This window comes from Aquila chrysaetos, chromosome 15 (genome assembly GCF_900496995.4).
Source record: "Aquila chrysaetos chrysaetos chromosome 15, bAquChr1.4, whole genome shotgun sequence".
NCBI classification, from domain to species: domain Eukaryota; kingdom Metazoa; phylum Chordata; class Aves; order Accipitriformes; family Accipitridae; genus Aquila; species Aquila chrysaetos.
This window is the reverse complement of record NC_044018.1, coordinates 30,206,339-30,222,413: the sequence shown is the minus strand read 5'-3', so window position 1 is coordinate 30,222,413 and position 16,075 is coordinate 30,206,339. Positions and strand designations below refer to the sequence as shown.

The window sequence follows — 16,075 nt, the reverse complement described above, 5'->3', positions numbered from 1 at the left end:
AAGTGACACCACCATCAGCTGGGGGTGCTGGGCCTGGACCCCCCCCAGAGCCCCGAGCTGTCACCCACTTGCTGCCGACCCACAGCTGCAGGGGACAGGAACACAGGAGAATTTCAGGGACTGAGTGGCCAGCAGGTCGAGGGAGGGGGTTCTGCCCCTCTGCTCCGCTCTGCCCAGACCCCCCCGGAGCACTGCGTCCAGCTCTGGGGTCCTCAGCACGGGAAAGACGTGGACCTGCTGGAGCGGGTCTGGAGGGGGCCACGGAAATGATCGGAGGGCTGGAACCCCTCTGCCCCATCTGACTAGATGTCCTTTAAATGTCCCTTCCCACCCAAACCATTCTGTGATTCCATGAATTGTTCCCTCGCTCCTCATCTCCTCGTTCCACTCCCATCTGCCGGATTCGGCCAGTTCTGTGTTTGCAGCGCCGGTTTTATCAGCGAGCCGAGGCTGGGTCGGATCCTGCCGCCTCGGGCGTCAGTCGGCTCCTTCGGCCGCTGGCACTGAGCTGCTCCTGCGAAACGACTCTTCGGAGAGAAGAGCACAGTTATTCCAACTTCTTCTGTAACAACCCCAGGTGCTGCTGCGTGGGGGTCCCCGCACACCCGCACCCACTGCAGGGGGGGGTCCCGCACACCGTGGGAGCCACATGGGAACAGGAGGTGGCCTTGAGGCCGCTCGGCAGCAGCCAAAACACGCCGGCGGTATCAGACACCGGCTGTTTTGCTGCCAAACCCAAGGCTGCTGCCTAGAAAAATAACTCTGTCCTGGCCAGAGCAGTACGGGGGGGGCCTGCACAACCACCCCATCGCACGAGGGTCCCTGCACGCCAGCCCCCGCTGCACAGGGGTCCTGCACAATTGTCCCCATCGCACAAGGGTCCCTGCACAACCACCCCCATTGCACAGGGGCCTTGCACGCGGACTCCCATCGCACAAGGGTCCCTGCACAACCACTCCCATCGCACGGGGGTCCCTGCACGCCAGCCCCCGTTGCACAGGGGCCTTGCACAACCACCCCCATTGCAGAAGGGTCCCCGTGCACCCTCCCCTCGTCGCACAGAGGTCCCTGCACAATCCCCGCCATCGCACCGGGGGTCCCGGAGCAGCCACCCCCCCCCCCCCCCGCTCCCCGTGGCACGGGTCGCAGTGCGCATGCGCATTCCCCTCGGGCGGGGACTACAACTACCGGCGTGCCCCGCGCGGGCGGGCCGTTGGAGCCGCGCGCTGATTGGCTGCCGAGGTTATTTGAACGGGCGCGCGGCGGGGGCTAGCACCCAGGCGGCGGCGGAGGAGCAGCGGCGGCGGCGGCGTGAGTCTGCAGGGCCGAGGAGTGGGGATGGGGCGGGGGGGGCTGTGAGAGTGTGAGGAGTGGGGATGGGGGGGGGGGCTGGGCTGGGAGTGGGGCTTTGGGCACCGGGGGGGCCGAAGAGTGGGGATGGGGGGGGGGCTGTGAGCCCGTAGGGGGGCCGGGGAGTGGGGTTTGGGCACCGGGGGGGCTGGGGAGTAGGGCTGGGGGTGGCTGTAAGCCTGTAGGGGGGGCGGAGAATGGGGCTGGGGGGGGCTGTGAGCCTGTAGGGGAGCCGGGGAATGGAGCTGGGGGCGCTGTGAGCCTGTGGTGGGGATGAGGAGTGGGGCTGGGGGGCTGTGAGCCTGTAGTGGGGCTGGGGGGGGGGCTGTGAGCCCCTAGGGTGGCCAGGGAGTGGGGCTTTGGGCACCGGGGGGGCCGGGGAATGGGGTTGGGGGGGCTGTGAGCCTGTAGGGGGAGCGGGGAGTGGGGCTGGTGGGGTTGTGTGGTCCCCCAAGGGGCTGGGGAGTGGGGCTGTGGGTCTTGGGGGGACCGGAGATGGAGCTGGGGGCTCCCAGGGGTCTGGAGAATGGTGTGGTGGGGGGCTGCGAGCACTGAGGGGGCCTCGGGAGTGGAGCTGGGAGTTGCCTGTGAGCACTGGGGAGGCTGCGAGCCCGGAGGGGGGGCTGGGAGCTGTGGGGGTCCCACACCTTTCCCTGCCCGCCCCAGCCTGGTGTCACATAGGAAACTCCCGAAAGGAGCTGATTTCGCCGCCCGGATGGACGGCTGGGAGGGCATATCCGAGCTGCTCGCCAAGCTCTGGGTAAGCCGGGGACCGGGGGGGGGCTCCGCTGCTGGCACTGCGGGGGGGGGAAACCTCCCCTGGAAGGCTCTGGGCTGGATGCCAGCGGTCTGACATCCTCCCCTCCCCAGAAATGGCTCTTACACTCCCCGGGAGGTGCCTCTGACGCCAGCCAGGCCTCCCGGCTGCAGAAAATCCAGGTCTGCGACAGGGTCCTGCGGATTTGTGTCGAGCAGATGGCCAAACCCGGGGGCTGCCCGGCGCACACCGCCAGCCTGGTGGCCGTGGCCGAGGCCGCGTGCCGGGGCTACCTGACCGCCGTGCCGCAGCCTGCTCCCCTGTACCTGGAGAAGATCCTCTACCACCTGCTGAGGAACACGGCCGGCCGGGGGAGCGGCGATGCCTGCTGGAGGGTGGCTGACCTCCTCCGTGCCCGGCTGCTGACCTACCGCCCTGGCCAGGCGCCCTCCAAGGACTTCACAGCCATCGTCCACAGCAGCTTCAGCGTGCTCTGGAGAGGGGCGGACGCTTTGGCTGAGCCCGACCGGCCGCGGGAGGAGGGTAGAGCTGTCCTCTCAATCCGTCTGCGAGCCCTGCGCTTCCTTCTGTTGCTGGAAGAAGACGGGGCGGCCTTGCTGCCGCTGCAGCCCCCCTTCTTCACCTCCCAGACGGCGCAGCAGGCAGCTGCCGCCGCCGCCTTGTACGAAGCCCAGCAGGCGCCGTCCTCGGCTTTCCTCGGCCGGCAGCTTGGGGACTGCTTGCTCGAAGCTCTGCGAAAGGAGGCGACGGAGCCGCCCACCCTCCAGCAATCCTTCTGCTTCTTCGAGCTCACCCTGGAGCAGTGCTGGCACCTCTGCAAGAGCGGCCAGTACAGGGCAGCCAAGAAGGCGGTAAAGGACGCGAGGGGCTTCCTGGGGGCCACCGGCGGCTCCGTGAACTCTTTTGGTGACCCTCTGTCCCTCCTGGAGGCCGGGGTTCAGCTGAGCCAGGTGCTGGCCGAGAGCGCTTGCCCCGCGGGGCCGCCATTCTCCCAGGCTGCGGCAGCTCTCGGCTCGGCAGCGGAGGCATCGGAGCAGTTTCTCAGGGTGCTGGCTGAGAGCTGCCAGCTCATCGTCTCCTCCCTGGGCGAGTACGCGAAGAGGAGCAAGCAGTGGCCCTTTGGCCGGGAGGACGTGCTCGGCTTCTGTGCTTTCACTGAGGGGCACTGCCGTGTCCTCCACCGGCTGCTGGAGAGGGTAAGGCTGGGGCTGGGAGTGGGGTGACCACGTAGCGTGGTCAACCAGAGCTTCTGTTAGCAGCTGGAAGGTTCGTAACCCCACTCCAGGCTCGATGCTCCCCTTAATCCATCAGCGGAGCATCCCTGTCCGGCGTCCCCGTCCTGAGCAGCAGCGCCCAGTGCTGCCCAGGCCCCATGAACGCCGCTTTTCTCCTTCCCTCCCCTCTGCAGATTCCTCCTGACGGTGTCAAACAGGAGCTCATGGTGAAGCAGCTGCTCTACCGCAGCCTCCAGCTCTTTGCCAGTGTGGCCTACGACACCTTCCAGTGCTCCCAGGTACCGGCAGTGGAGGGGATGGTTGCTGGCACTGGGGGTGGGTGGGACCCTCGTGGTGCCGGGTGGCTTTTCCCTTCGGGGGCAGCACGTTGGTGGGGTTGGAAGGGGCTGCTCAAGCCACCCTGGGGGGGTTCTGGGGGGCTGTGGGTCCCCGGCGGCCTCTTGCCAGCCTCCCTCTCCCCGCAGCCGTTGCAGGCAGCGGACTGGCCGGGTCTGGAGCGGCTGACGGCGGGCTGCAGGAGGAGCGTGGCGTGGATGCTGGAGGCGCTGGAGGGGCTCCCCGAGAGCGAGCGAGCCCAGTACCTCGATGTCACTGGTCAGTGCTGCGGCGGGTGGGACCAAGCTCAGCATCTTGGCCCCGGCTGGGGTCGAACGCAGTCACAGAGCTCGGGGTCTGTGTACCTGGGGAGCGACGAGGGGGTTCTCCGTCATGCAAAACACATGGCTGGTGGGGCCAGGGCAGAGGGTGACGGTCCCTGGCTGGACAGGGAGAGAGGGGTCGTTCTCTCTCCATCACATCTTTAATATTCGGCTTTCACTTGTGGCAGTGTCGTGCACGTTCAAGCTGGCCTATATCTTCTACAACCAGAACCTTCATGAGGAGGCCAGCTCTGTCTGCGAGCTCCTCTGCAAGAGGCTGCAGACAGCAGATGCCTATGCGTGTCCAGAGATACCCCCGGAGAGGGTAAGCGCTTGCCTGATGCTTCTGGCAAAACTGAACCATCTGGTCCCAGGGCCAGGGGAGCAAAGGAGAGGATGGGACCAGCTTTTCCTCCTGGAACAACCCCAGTTCCCTGCTCCCAGGTCTTCCCTTCGCCCAGGCGGGGAAGAGGGCTGCGGTACGGGACATGGGATGGAGGGATTTTGCTCCCCCTGGGCGCTGAAGTCAGTTCTCTGTGGTCTCCCCGCAGCTGCACAAATGCTTCAGGCTGCAGGTGGAAAGTTACCGCAAGCTGGGGCGGCTGGAGAGAGCCCTGGCATGTGTGGTGCAGTGGCTGGCTGCGCTGCAGGGCCAGATTGGGGAGCTGCTGGCAGAGCCCATCTCCCTCTGGGTCAGAGTCAAAACAGATGCTGCGAAACAGGGGGCTGAGGAGTTACGGTTACGGTAAGACCTGGAGGGCTGCCTGGTGCGTGGGGGGTGGAAGTCTCGAGAGCTGCGGTTCCCAAGCCAATAAAATGACGGTGTTTCTCCCTGCGAGATGTGCCCGGTTCCGCTGCGCTCTGCACAGAGCCCCCCTTACAGCTCCTGTTTCCCCCAGGACCCTGAAGGAAGGCTTGGAGGGGCACAGCCTGGACGCAGAGACCTTGGTGACCGTCCTCTTTGCGGAGTTGAAGGCCTACAAGACTGTGCGAGCTGACACGGGGCAGGAACGCTACAACGTCCTCTGTGACCTGCTGGAGATCTGCTCGGAGGAGAGCGGCCGCCTGCATGAGCGAGCTATCGGCTTGACAGAGTTGGCCCAGGTCTTGTGCTACCACAGCTACGCCCAGCAGACGGACTGGTGGGTGGACGCTGGTGCGCCGGGATCACCTCCCTGTGTCCCTGAACATCGCCAGGGAGCATTTCAGGGTCCTCAGGGGGAGTTTTAAGGATCTGGAGTGTTAGTGCTCTGGCTGTTTGCTCTGTTTGGGGTTCTGGGGTGTATCTATCCCTCCCCTTAAAATGCTCCAGGGGTTTTGGGGGTAGAAGGCTGTTTCTAATCCCTCTGTCTGGCAGCTCCTCCCTGGACTCCATCCAGGAAGCCTTGCGGCTGCTGGAGTTGGTGCCCAGGAGCGCCCAGAACCGGGACCGACTCCTCGATGACCAGGCGCAGGCTCTGCTCTGGCTCTACATCTGCACCCTAGAGTCCAAGCTGGAGCAGGTGGGTGGGGGTGGCGGACGGGGGGCTGTGGGATGCTGAAATGGGTCCAGATCTAGAAACGCCATGGGGCTCCGTGCACGTGTCGGGTGCCCTCCTCAGCCTTGCTGGCAATGCTCAGCTCTGCACCGGGGCCACCAAAAGCCACCCAGACACCGCTGATGAACACTATGGTGACTCTTAACATGTGTTACTGCTGCCTTCTCCCACGCTGCAGAGCATAGAGAGGGACCAGAGATCCAAAGCTCAGGGGCTAACGAACCTGGGTGACTTTGAGCCCAATGACCTCAACTACGAAGGCAGGCTGCTGGAGAACAGGTTCCTGTATGACGGCATCTCCTTCAACCTGGTGACAGAGACCGGTGAGGATGCTGGCAGGTTTGGGCCCTTCGTGAAGAGGCTTTCCAGGGGCGCCTGGTTTCAGGTCAGGGTGTCTCAGACCTGTGGTGTGCCCTCAGCTCTGTCCAAAAGCCTGGACGACGCCTTCGCCTTGTGGAAGCAGCTCCTGGCCACGCCAGGCGTCCCAGCCGTGCGCAGCCCTGAGCAGACTGTAGCCTCCCTGCACCTCCTGGCAGCTCTCTACAAGCTGATGGCCAAGGTAATGCTGCTGGGGAAGTGGTCAGTGGGATGGCAGCCTCCCCAGGCACACAGAGTCCCTCTGAGGTGGTCTCTGAGAGTAACCATGAGGGTTTTCCTGACCCCAGCCCTTGCAAGCCATGGAGACCTACCTGCTGGTCAGAGCCCTGTGCAGCGCACTCGGGGACAGCCTGGGCACGGCCAGCGCCCTGTGCCAGCTCACCAAGCTGCTCTTCCAGCTGGAGTGCCCCAGCTATGCCCAGGTAAGTCTGCCAGGGAGGGAAAGGGCTGTGGGGTGAGCTTGGCTGATTCCCGAGGCTGCAGCCCTCAGGCTGGTGTGTTGGTTTCCAGCTTTTCCTGGAGGAGATGGAATCCTGCCTGCAGAAAGCTGACAGCAGCAACGATTCCTACCTGCTGCTGCAGCAAACCTGCTTCCTGCTCCACAGCCAGCTGTGTTGTGTCAACCACCGGGTAAGGCTCCTAAAAACCCTTTTCTGCCTCAGAAGTAGTGTCCGAGGGCAAGAGGAGACTGCAGCAGCTCTGGCTGTCAGTACCTCTCGCTAGGGACCTTGGGTGTGGAGACACCCTGCACCACAAATGGTGACTCTTTTTCTCCCTCTGCAGATTGAAGAGGGTCTCACCCTGTTGCTGGAGGTGCTCCAGAACCCAGCTCTGCAAAAAAGCACAAAGGTCTGGTACCTGCTGCGAGCCCACGTCCTTCAGCTGGTGGCCATCTACCTGAGCCTCCCCGCTGCCCGCCTCTCGCTCAAGCTCCGGCAGCAGATCTTTGTGCAAGGTGAGTTGCAGGGGATGTTTAAAACCCTGCCGGTGAGCACCAGGTTGACAGGGGTCATGGACGAAGCTCCGTGCAAACGTTTCACCTCTGGGTTTCTCCAAAGCAGCCCCTTTGGGGTGAGGAGAGGGAATCTGGGGGAGTTGCTCTGTGCTGGGTCTGGGGAGGGTCTTGGTTAGTGCAGATACCCACGACTGCCCTTGCACAGGGTGGAAGAGTCCCAAGACGGCTCTCGTCGAAGCCCAGAAGCTTTTCCGCAGCATCATCCTCCTGCTGATGGGAGGCAATGTGCTGGGCTGTCAGAAAACAGCGGCCGATGTCCAGTTTGTGGATTACGGTGAGCCGGTTGTTAGCGTGTACCAAAACCCAAGTGCTCCTCCGGAAAGAGTTGGGCTCCTTGCCTGCCTCTCCGGGAGGAGCAGCTCCGGTCACCTTCTTGTCTTTCCTTGCAGGGGACAACCTGCTGCTGAAGTGGCAAGTGCTGGCTGACACGCTGGCCTGTTCGGAGCACCTCGTGGCTCTCCTCGGCAGGTTGGAGGTGGTGTGTAAGGCCAAAGCCTTCTGCTTGGAGGCCGTCAAGCTGGCCGTGAAACTGCAAGCCACCCGGTGGTGAGTTGACCGTGGAGTGGGGGGGGCAGCCTGGCCCCGAGCTTGGGGAATGCTAGGTTAGGGATGAGCTGCCCTGTGGCCACAGGGGACACTGGTGTCTGTGTCCCTTGGTGGGGGACTGGCCCCGGTGGGACGGTTTGGCACCTTCTCAGCTTGGTCTGGAACAAGCAGCTGCTCTGGGGTGTGTTATCCCGTGAATTCAGCTTGCCAGGCCAGACGTGAGCTTGTTCCTCGCTGCCTGCCTCCCGCACGGCCCTGGGAATGGAGCGACGGCTGTTGTGGGGGGGCTCTGAGGGCTGTTTTTCTCCCCCTCCCAGGTGTACTTCTTTCCTGGTGCTGAAGGCTCAGCTGGAGCTGCAGCAGAGTGAGCTGGAGCTGAGCCACTTCGACCTCCAGCAGGCTCTCTTCTTCCTCAACTCCCATGCTGGTGAGTCCCTGCTCTGGGCTCGGAGGGGAATGGGGGGGGCTGAGGTGAGCCCCAAGCTCGGGCAGTGCCAGGGACGATCCTTCTTGCACCCGCTTTTGGGCTGGGGGGAAATATCAGCCTTGTGCAGATGCTGCTGGAGCAGCCGAGCCCTGTCACCCCGGAGGGTGCAGAGGTGGGGGATGACTCTGGGCCATGTTTTGGCTCATCAAGTGACTCCTCCAGCTGATAAAGGTGTAGCTGAGGAAAGCGGAGCGTTGGGTCTGGCCTTCTGCACCCCTCCTTGGGCTGTCTGTGGTGGGAGCTGGGGAGAGGACTGTGCAGGGAAGACACCAAAATAACCCTCCCCTCCGCTCACAGAGCTCAAAGCCAGCCAGAGGCAGAAAGACCAAGCGAAAATCCTGCCTAGGAAAGGCAAACTTGAGGGCAAGAAGCCACGGGACCCCATCTCTGAGCCCCCCAGGGAAGAGGAAGGTTTCCTGAAGTGCCCCGCACTGGAGTTTGTGGCCACGGTGTGTGGGCTGGAGAAGGCAGATGCTCTCACCGCCTCACCGGAGCTGAAGCCCAAGAGGAGGAAGAGACTGGCCTTCCTCACCCGCCGGCCAGCCTGCCCATGCAGCTTCTGCTCTGACCTGGCGCTCTCGGCTCTCTGCCTGCGCTGGCTCCTCTCCTGTGCCCAGGGCGAGCTGGCAGCGGCCAGCGTGGCCGAAGGGCTGGGTCTGATCCACGCCGTGCTGCCGCGCTGCGCCGCCGTGGCCACGCGCTTCGCCGCCGTGCTGCGAGACAAGCTGTGGGGCGGCTCCGTCGGCCGGGACCTGCCTGCGTTGGACCTGCTGGATGACCTGGTGGCCACTGACTGTGCCGTGTTGGCCCTTCAGAGCCTGGCCAGCCCCTGGCTGGCGGAGGAGCTGCAGGAGGAGCTGCAGACGGGGTTGACCACCTTAGCGTCCTGCAGCCCCCACCTGCCCAGCCTGGAGGTCTCCGGGGCCAGCCTGCTGCTTGCCAAAGCCACGGCCACCGTTTGCCGCCTGGCTTCCAAGCACGGCAGCTCCGTGGATGGTGTTTTTGCCAGCTCTCAGAACCGCCAGCTGCCCACGCTGACTCCGATGGAGCCCAAAGTGGCGGCCGTGCCCCAGACCCTCAAGATGGGCAAGGCTGAACCTCAAAGGCGCAAAAAGACGACAGCGTTGGCCCCTGCCGTGCCCAAGCCCAGAGCGAAGAAGAGCCAGAGAGCGAAGCCCCTGGTTGTGCCGAACACCGATGACGCCTTTGCTCTGGGTGACTCGGACAGTGAGGTGCCCCCCATCGTCATCCAGCCGGTGACAGCGCCCTGCACCCCGCACCAGAAAGCCTGTCCCCTCGCCAAGGCACGCGCAGCCCTTGGCCCCAGGACTCCCTTCACCATCTTCAGCGAATCCTCCCCGCCGGCCGGCAAGTCCCAGCACCCGCGAGCGCCCAAAGTCTTGGGGAAAGTCAAGTCTCGCCTAAAGGTGAGCGAGGAGGGAGGTGAGGGGCAGCCCGGTACGCCCGGCACCAGCCCCGACACCCCCCTGTCCCTCCGCTTTAGGTGATATTCAGTGATGACAGCGACATGGAGGATCCTGAAGCGGGGCAGACCCCCACAGCTACCCGCAAGACATCCTGTGCCCGAAAAGCTCCGCCTGCCAAATCCATGGGGTCCCAGGCAAGCTCGCTGGGGTTCGGCGGCCAGAGCAGCAGTGCCCAGCCCCGGAGAGGGCGGCCGGGCACCCGCCGAGCCGGGGCTGCGGAGGAGAAGAGGGAGCGGATGACCCGTAGGGCTCCCAGAAAGAGAGTGGAGGAACGGGAGCTTCTGAGGACCGTTGAGGAAGAGGAGAAGGTGGAGGAAGAGCTTGAGATCAGCTTTGAGGTCTTGCGGGCCTCTGAGGAAGAGGAGGGAGCTCCAGGTGAGCTGGGCTACCCCAGGGATTGGGGGGGGGGGGGCTCTCCCGCCTTCGTGTACCCCTAAGCAGTCGCTGTCCCCACTGCTGCCACCAGTCCCAGGGACCAAGCGCCTCTGTCCCTCCCCGCAGGCAGGAGACGGCTGCCTCGGCGCAGGCAGGAGGGCGCAGACGGGGAGCGCGAGGTCCTGCAGCAAGAGGCCGGCGAGGACGTCCTGGCAGCGCGGTGGCCGGGCAGCGGGGACCCCCTGCGCCTGGAGGGGACCCTCTCCTCCACCCTGCCCACGGCTGGCGGTGAGCACCCAGCCCAGTGTGGGTAAGGAGGTTTTGGTGCTGGGGAGCTGTGGGGGGAGGAAAGCTAAAGCTGAGCCTTTTGGTGAAGTCCGTAGCAGCTCTGCAAAAACATATTTAGAATGGGTAAAACCCATTGTACGGACAGAGGGCAAAACAGCTGAGGAGGAGGAGGGGCTGCTCCCCGGTGCCGGGAGAAGGAGTTTCCAGACCCGCTCCAGCAGGTCCGCATCCTTCCCGTGCTGAGGACCCCAGAGCTGGACGCAGTGCTCTGGGGGGGGGGTCTGGGCAGAGCAGAGCAGAGGGGCAGAACCCCCTCCCTCGACTGGTGATGTAGCCCAGGAGACAGTTGGCTTTCCAGGCTGTGAGCTCACATGGCCGGCTCATGTCCAGCTTTTAGTCCCCCAGTACACCCAGTTCCTGCTGGGCAGGGCTGCTCTCCATCCCTTCAGCCCCCAGCCTGGGCTGATACTGGGGGTTGCCCCAACCCGGGGGCAGGACCTTGTGCTTGGCCTTGTTGAACTTCATGAGGTTCACAGGGGCCCCCTTCTCGAGCTTGTCCAGGTCCCTCTGGATGGCATTCCCTCCCTCAGGCATGTCAGCCCCCCGCCGGCTTGGTGTCATCCCCAAACTTGCTGAGGGTGCATTTGATCCCACTGTCTATGTCTTTGAAGAAGATATTAAACAGTACTGGTCCCAGTACTTCCCCCCGAGGGACACCACTTGTCACTGATCTCCATCTGGACATGGAGCTATTGTCTCGAATCACCTCCCTGTCCTCCATGTGCCTCAGCAGAGCTTCTAGGAGGATCTGTTCCATGATCTTCCGAGGCACAGAGGGGAGGCTGATGGGTTGGTAGTTCCCAGGGTCCTCCTTTCTACCCTTTTTAAAAATTGGTGCAATGTTTCCCTTTTTTCCAGTCAGTGGGGACTTCACCTGACTGCCATGACTTTTCAAGTATCATGGAGAGTGGGTTGGCAACTACATCGGCCAATTCCCTCAGGACCCTGGGATGCATCTCGTCAGGTCCCATAGACTTAATGTATGTTCAGGTTCCTCAGGTGGTCACGAACCTGATCTTCTCTTACCGTGGAAGGGACTTTGCTCCCCCAGTCCCCGTCTTGCGGTCCATCCACTGGAGAGGTATGGGAAGAGAGGATGCCACTGAAGACTGAGGCAAAAGTTGTTGAGTACCTCAGCCTTCTCCCCATCCTTTGTTACCAGTTGTGTTGATCAGGGGGCGGCTATGCTTTCTTTGACCTTCCTTTTCTGGCTGACATACCTGTCAAAGCACTTCTTATTCTATGTGTCCCTTGCCAAGTTCAGCTCAAGCAGTGCCTTGGCCTTCCTGACGCCATCCCAACAACGTCCCTATACTCTTCCCAGGATACCTGTCCCTGCTTCCACTGCCTGTGCGTTTCCTTCTTGCCCTTTAGTTTGACCAGCAGGTCTTGACTTACCCATGCTGGTCTCTTGCTTTCCTTTCCTGATTTCTTACACCTGGGGATCGAGAGCTCTTGCACTCTATGGAAAGCATCCTTAAAGACTGGCCAGTTCTGTTCTGCTCCCTTGTCCCTGAAGGCAGTTTTCCAGGGGCTCCTGTTGACTAACTCCTTGATCAGCTGGCAGTTTGCTTTCCATAAATTCAAGGTCCTGACTTTACACTCTTCGCCTGACCCATATCCCTCAGGACTGCGAACTCCACCAGTGCATGATCACTGCAGCCCAGGCTGCCTCCAATCTTGATGTCACCATTTAGCTCATTTGCATTAGTGACCAACAGCTCTGGTATCGCATCCCCTCTGGTAGGTCTGTCTGTTACCTGCCTTAAGAAGTTATCCTCAATGCATTCCAGGAGTCTCCTGGATTGCCTACAGCTCACCGTGCTACTTTTCCAGCAGATGTTGGGGTGGTTGAAGTGCCCCAGCAGGACGAGAGCCTGCGAGTGCGATGCCTCCTGTAGCTGGAGGCTACAGGAAAAGACGAAGCCTTTGTCAATAGGCTCTGCTCGATTGGGCAGCCTGCAGTAGACACCAACCTCAAAGTTTCCTTTGTTGCCTTGGTCTCTAATTCTTACCCATAAGCTTTCAACCTGCTCGTGGCTGTTCTTCGGAGACAGCTCTTCACAATCGATCCATTTTTTCATGTAGAGGACAACCCCTCTGCCCCTCCTTCCTCACCTGTCCCTTCTGAACAGCCAGCAGCCTTTGACAGCCGCACTCCAGTCATGGGATTCATCCCACCGAATTTCAGTAATGGCAACTAGGTCATAGCAGCACGGTGGCTTCCAACTCCTGTTTGTTGCCCATGCTGTGTGTGTTGGTGTGGAGGCACTTCATCTGGGCTGTTGTCACCTTCTTAGAGGAAGACCCCTTAATTCCTTTGAGGTGTTTCACTGGTGTTTCCCTCTTGGCTCCTATCACCTCAGGAGCCCCTGGCTCATCTCTGTAAGACTTCCAGTGTACCCAGCATGTCTCAGAGCAACAGGCTGAGGTTCCTCGCTAGCACCCCATCCCTCTAGCCTTGGCCTGTTGTCCCACAGCTTGTCGCAGGCAAGCCTGATTTCATCCCACTCCCCTCCAAGTCTAGTTTAAAGCTCTGTCAGTGAGCCCCGCTAGCTCATGAGCAAAGATCTTCTTCCCCCTTTGAGAAAGGTGAATTCCATCAGACGCCAGCAGGCCTGGTGCTGTGTAGGCCATCCCATTATCGAAAAAAAACCAACCCTGCTGGCCAAGGGTAACATGGGGCTGGTCTGCAAGCCTCCGGTGCGTGGGATGCCGGTCTTGGGCTGGGAGCTGGTGGCTGTGATGGGGATGCCAGGTCTGTCCCCTCTGCTCCCTGCTCCACCTCCCCTCGCCGCTGCTCCGAGTGTTGCCCAAGGGCTTGGCGGCTGATCCTGGGGTTTTGCTGCTTTGTCCCTTCCAGATGTCTCCTCGCTGGACACCGTCCTTGAGCTCCTGAAAGACGCTTTCAACTGCATCAGCCACTGCCCTCCCGGTGCGCTCTACAGCCAGCTCTGCCAGCTCCTGGCTCTGGCCATGGGGAACCAGGACCCCCTCCTCACTGCCTACCTGCTCTCCGAGTCGGTCTGCGTCACCACCCGCCATCAGCTGCTCAGCATCATCCACAGGAAGATTCAGTGAGTCCCTTGGTCTCACCTCCCTCCATCCCCAGAGCATCACGGAGAAGGGGCTCACCCAACACCAGCAGAGCCCCAGCAAAGGTGATTTTGGGGTGGTTATTCCCCCCTGACTGCCTTTCCCTCTGCAGCAAAGAGAAGAAGTCAGCGGGGGACGTGGCCGAGCAGCTCCGGGGGCTCTCCTTGCAGGAGGGGAGCGCTGCCCAGCGCAGCCACCACCTCGCCGAGCTTGAGAAACTCTTCATGTTCAGCTCCACAGGGCTGGGATCTGAGGAGCGGGACAGCTTCCAGACGCAGCTGCAGCAGATCCCCAGTGGTAAGGGCTGATGAGAGCAGAGGGACCAGGCAGCTCATCGCCCGGTAGGGTGCGGAGTGACGGATGGTGCCCTTGGGGCTGTCCTTAAGGTCTGGGTGTGACTTTCAGGGGTGACGGTGTGCGTGTTGACCCTCGTCAGCATCCAGCCTGCCTCCGTAGGGGACACGCTGCTGCTGGCACGGCTGGAGAAGGGCACCGCTCCCGTGAACATCCGCATCCCCACCGCGCTCGCCAAGGTGAGGGCAGGGATGGGAGAGGGGCAGCCCAGCCATGTTTGGGGCTCTGATCATGGCTCCCTTCCTCCTCCAGGCCCTGCTGCGCTCGGTGCTGAGTGATTTCGACGCCATCCAGAAGGAGCAGAAGGAAGCCATCAGCTGCATGGACAAGCGAGAGTGGTGGCTGCGCTGCTCCGAGCTGGACCGCAGGATGAAGGTGGTGTAAAACCGCCCTGCACCCTGATGTGGGGCACACTTCAGAGGGTGTTGGGGGATCGGGAGCCCCCCCAGTGACTCTCTGACCTCTTGCAGAGCCTCATCGAGACCCTGGAGACGCAGGTGCTGGGCTGCTGGAGGGGGGGCCTGATCCCCACCGTCCCCCAGCCCAGTCTGGCAGAGGAAGCTGCCCACTTGCACCCCCAGCTCTGCCGGTGCAGCTGGAGGGACTCAGATCCCATCCTGCTCAAGGTGCCCGGGCTGGAGCAGGGTTTCGGGGAACCGAACCCCAGCTTTGCCAATGCTCAACCCTTCCTCCTCATCGCAGGTGGTGCTGAACGCTGCTCCCCTTCTTGGCCCCCATGATGTGCAAGCCCTGGCCTTCGGCCTCTGCCCAGCGCGGCCCCGCAAGGCTCAGCTCCTCTTGCAGGAGGCGGTGGAGAAGCGGAGAGCCTGCGCCACGCAGACGGACGGCTCCCTCGTCCTGGTTCTGGATAAGGTGAGACCCCAGCTCCTGCTTCACCTCCTCCTGGGTCTGCCAACCTCCCTCCTGCTCACGCCTTCCTCCTCCTCCTCTTCCTCCCAGCACCTGCAGAAGCTGCCCTGGGAGAGCATGGCGTGCCTGAAGGCTGTGCCTGTAACCAGGCTCCCTTCCCTGCGCTTCCTGGTCAGCTACTCCCTGGCACAGGAGGTGAGAGGATGGGGGACCCCGCGTACCCCAGCCCCGGGGTTTGGGGGAACCCCCCCAAACCTTGCGCTGGGCTGGGACCCACTCGTCTCCCCGGCTCCGGCAGCAGTCAGGGTCCGTGCTGAGCCGCGGCGTGAACCCCAGCAGCACCTTCTACGTCCTCAACCCGCACAGCAACCTCCTGGGCACTGAGGAACGATTTCGGGGCTGGTTTGAGAGGTGGGTGGAGATCTTGGGGGGGGGGGGGATACGGGGTAACGGGGTATGGTCTGTGCCCCCCACCTCCTTCTCACCAGCTCTCCCACAGCGAACCTGGCTGGAGAGGTGTGACGGGAGCCGTCCCAAGGCCGGAGCAGATGCAGGCAGCCCTCCTGGAGCACGACCTCTACATGTGAGCATCTCCAGGGCTGCGTGGGGAGACCCTGGGGGGGGTGTATGAGGGCAGCTGGGGCTCACCTGGGGGGCTTCTTCCCGTAGTTACGCGGGCCACGGAGCAGGTGCCCGCTTACTGGACGGACAGACCATCGCCCGGCTGGATTGCCGCGCCGTCGCCCTGCTCTTCGGCTGCAGCAGCGCCGCGCTCGCCGTCCGCGGCAGCCTGGAGGGCTCCGGCATCGTCCTCAAGTACATCATGGCCGGCTGGTGAGTTACAGAGTGGAGGGGGCGGGGGTGTCTCTGCGAGGGGGGCAGAGGCTCTGCATGCATGGTGCTGGGTTTTTTTGGGGTGGGAGCGGGTCTAACGCCCTCCTCCCTTCCAGCCCCTTCGTCCTGGGGAACCTGTGGGACGTGACCGACCGGGAGATCGACCGCTATGCCCAAGCGCTGCTGCAGGGCTGGCTGAGGGGGGGCTCGGGTGCCCCGCTCCTGTCCTACGTCACCCAGGCCCGCCAAGCCCCCAAACTCAAGTACCTCGTCGGGGCAGCCCCCGTTGCCTACGGGCTGCCCGTCTGCCTGCAGTGAGGGTTGGGGGGGGCCGCCGTCCCCGCGGGGAGGCAGCTGGGGACTCGCGGAGTGGATGGGTGTCTGTGTTTGCAACTGCTTTAATTTATTTTAATGAAAGCGTTTTTATTTGCGTGTTCTGTGACAATAAAGCTATTGCCCTGCTCCCTCCTGTTCTCCCCCCCCGTTGCCCATTTGTCCACTGTCCCCAAGGCTGGACCCCCCCCTCCCCCAGGGAAGGTCTCCAAGACTCCTGCCCTCCTCCTCTGCTGCTGGAGGTGGCCCAGAGCCCCCAGCCTTTGCTGCTGCCCCCCCATCCCTTGGTTTTTGGTGTTGGGGGGTCCCCAGGAGCCCTAGGAAGGTGGGGGGGGGGGGATGCTTGCTCACAGTTCCATCACCATGATAGTGCTGGGCATTAGCCTCTGCCCCTGGGGGGGGGCACATTGGAT

The 16,075-nt window shown here is 62.7% G+C and overlaps 1 protein-coding gene across 1 annotated transcript; it reads left to right on the top strand.

Annotated features, from left to right (window-relative positions):
* Positions 1–1,288: 1,288 nt before the first annotated feature.
* Positions 1,289–15,844, top strand: ESPL1 (extra spindle pole bodies like 1, separase). The gene is made up of 31 exons (XM_030036971.2): positions 1,289–1,311; positions 2,017–2,110; positions 2,221–3,324; positions 3,537–3,641; positions 3,828–3,957; positions 4,190–4,326; positions 4,553–4,746; positions 4,901–5,143; positions 5,359–5,503; positions 5,718–5,862; positions 5,959–6,098; positions 6,205–6,339; positions 6,428–6,547; positions 6,701–6,872; positions 7,078–7,206; positions 7,322–7,478; positions 7,796–7,905; positions 8,263–9,392; positions 9,470–9,827; positions 9,954–10,115; positions 13,039–13,252; positions 13,384–13,568; positions 13,677–13,804; positions 13,878–14,000; positions 14,096–14,251; positions 14,328–14,498; positions 14,586–14,690; positions 14,794–14,906; positions 14,995–15,078; positions 15,165–15,329; positions 15,446–15,844. Exons 2-31 carry the CDS (start codon positions 2,066–2,068, stop codon positions 15,645–15,647), a joined length of 6,507 nt encoding a protein of 2,168 aa, XP_029892831.1. The 5' UTR covers positions 1,289–1,311; positions 2,017–2,065; the 3' UTR covers positions 15,648–15,844.
* Positions 15,845–16,075: the final 231 nt, after the last annotated feature.

Coding starts and splice junctions, on each gene's coding strand:
- ESPL1 (XM_030036971.2), top strand. CDS start 2,066: ATGGACGGCTGGGAGGGCATATCCGAGCTGCTCGCCAAGCTCTGG. Junction 13,569..13,676: donor GCTGCAGCAGATCCCCAGTG/GTAAGGGCTGAT, acceptor TGTGACTTTCAG/GGGTGACGGTGTGCGTGTTG. Junction 14,907..14,994: donor TTTCGGGGCTGGTTTGAGAG/GTGGGTGGAGAT, acceptor GCTCTCCCACAG/CGAACCTGGCTGGAGAGGTG.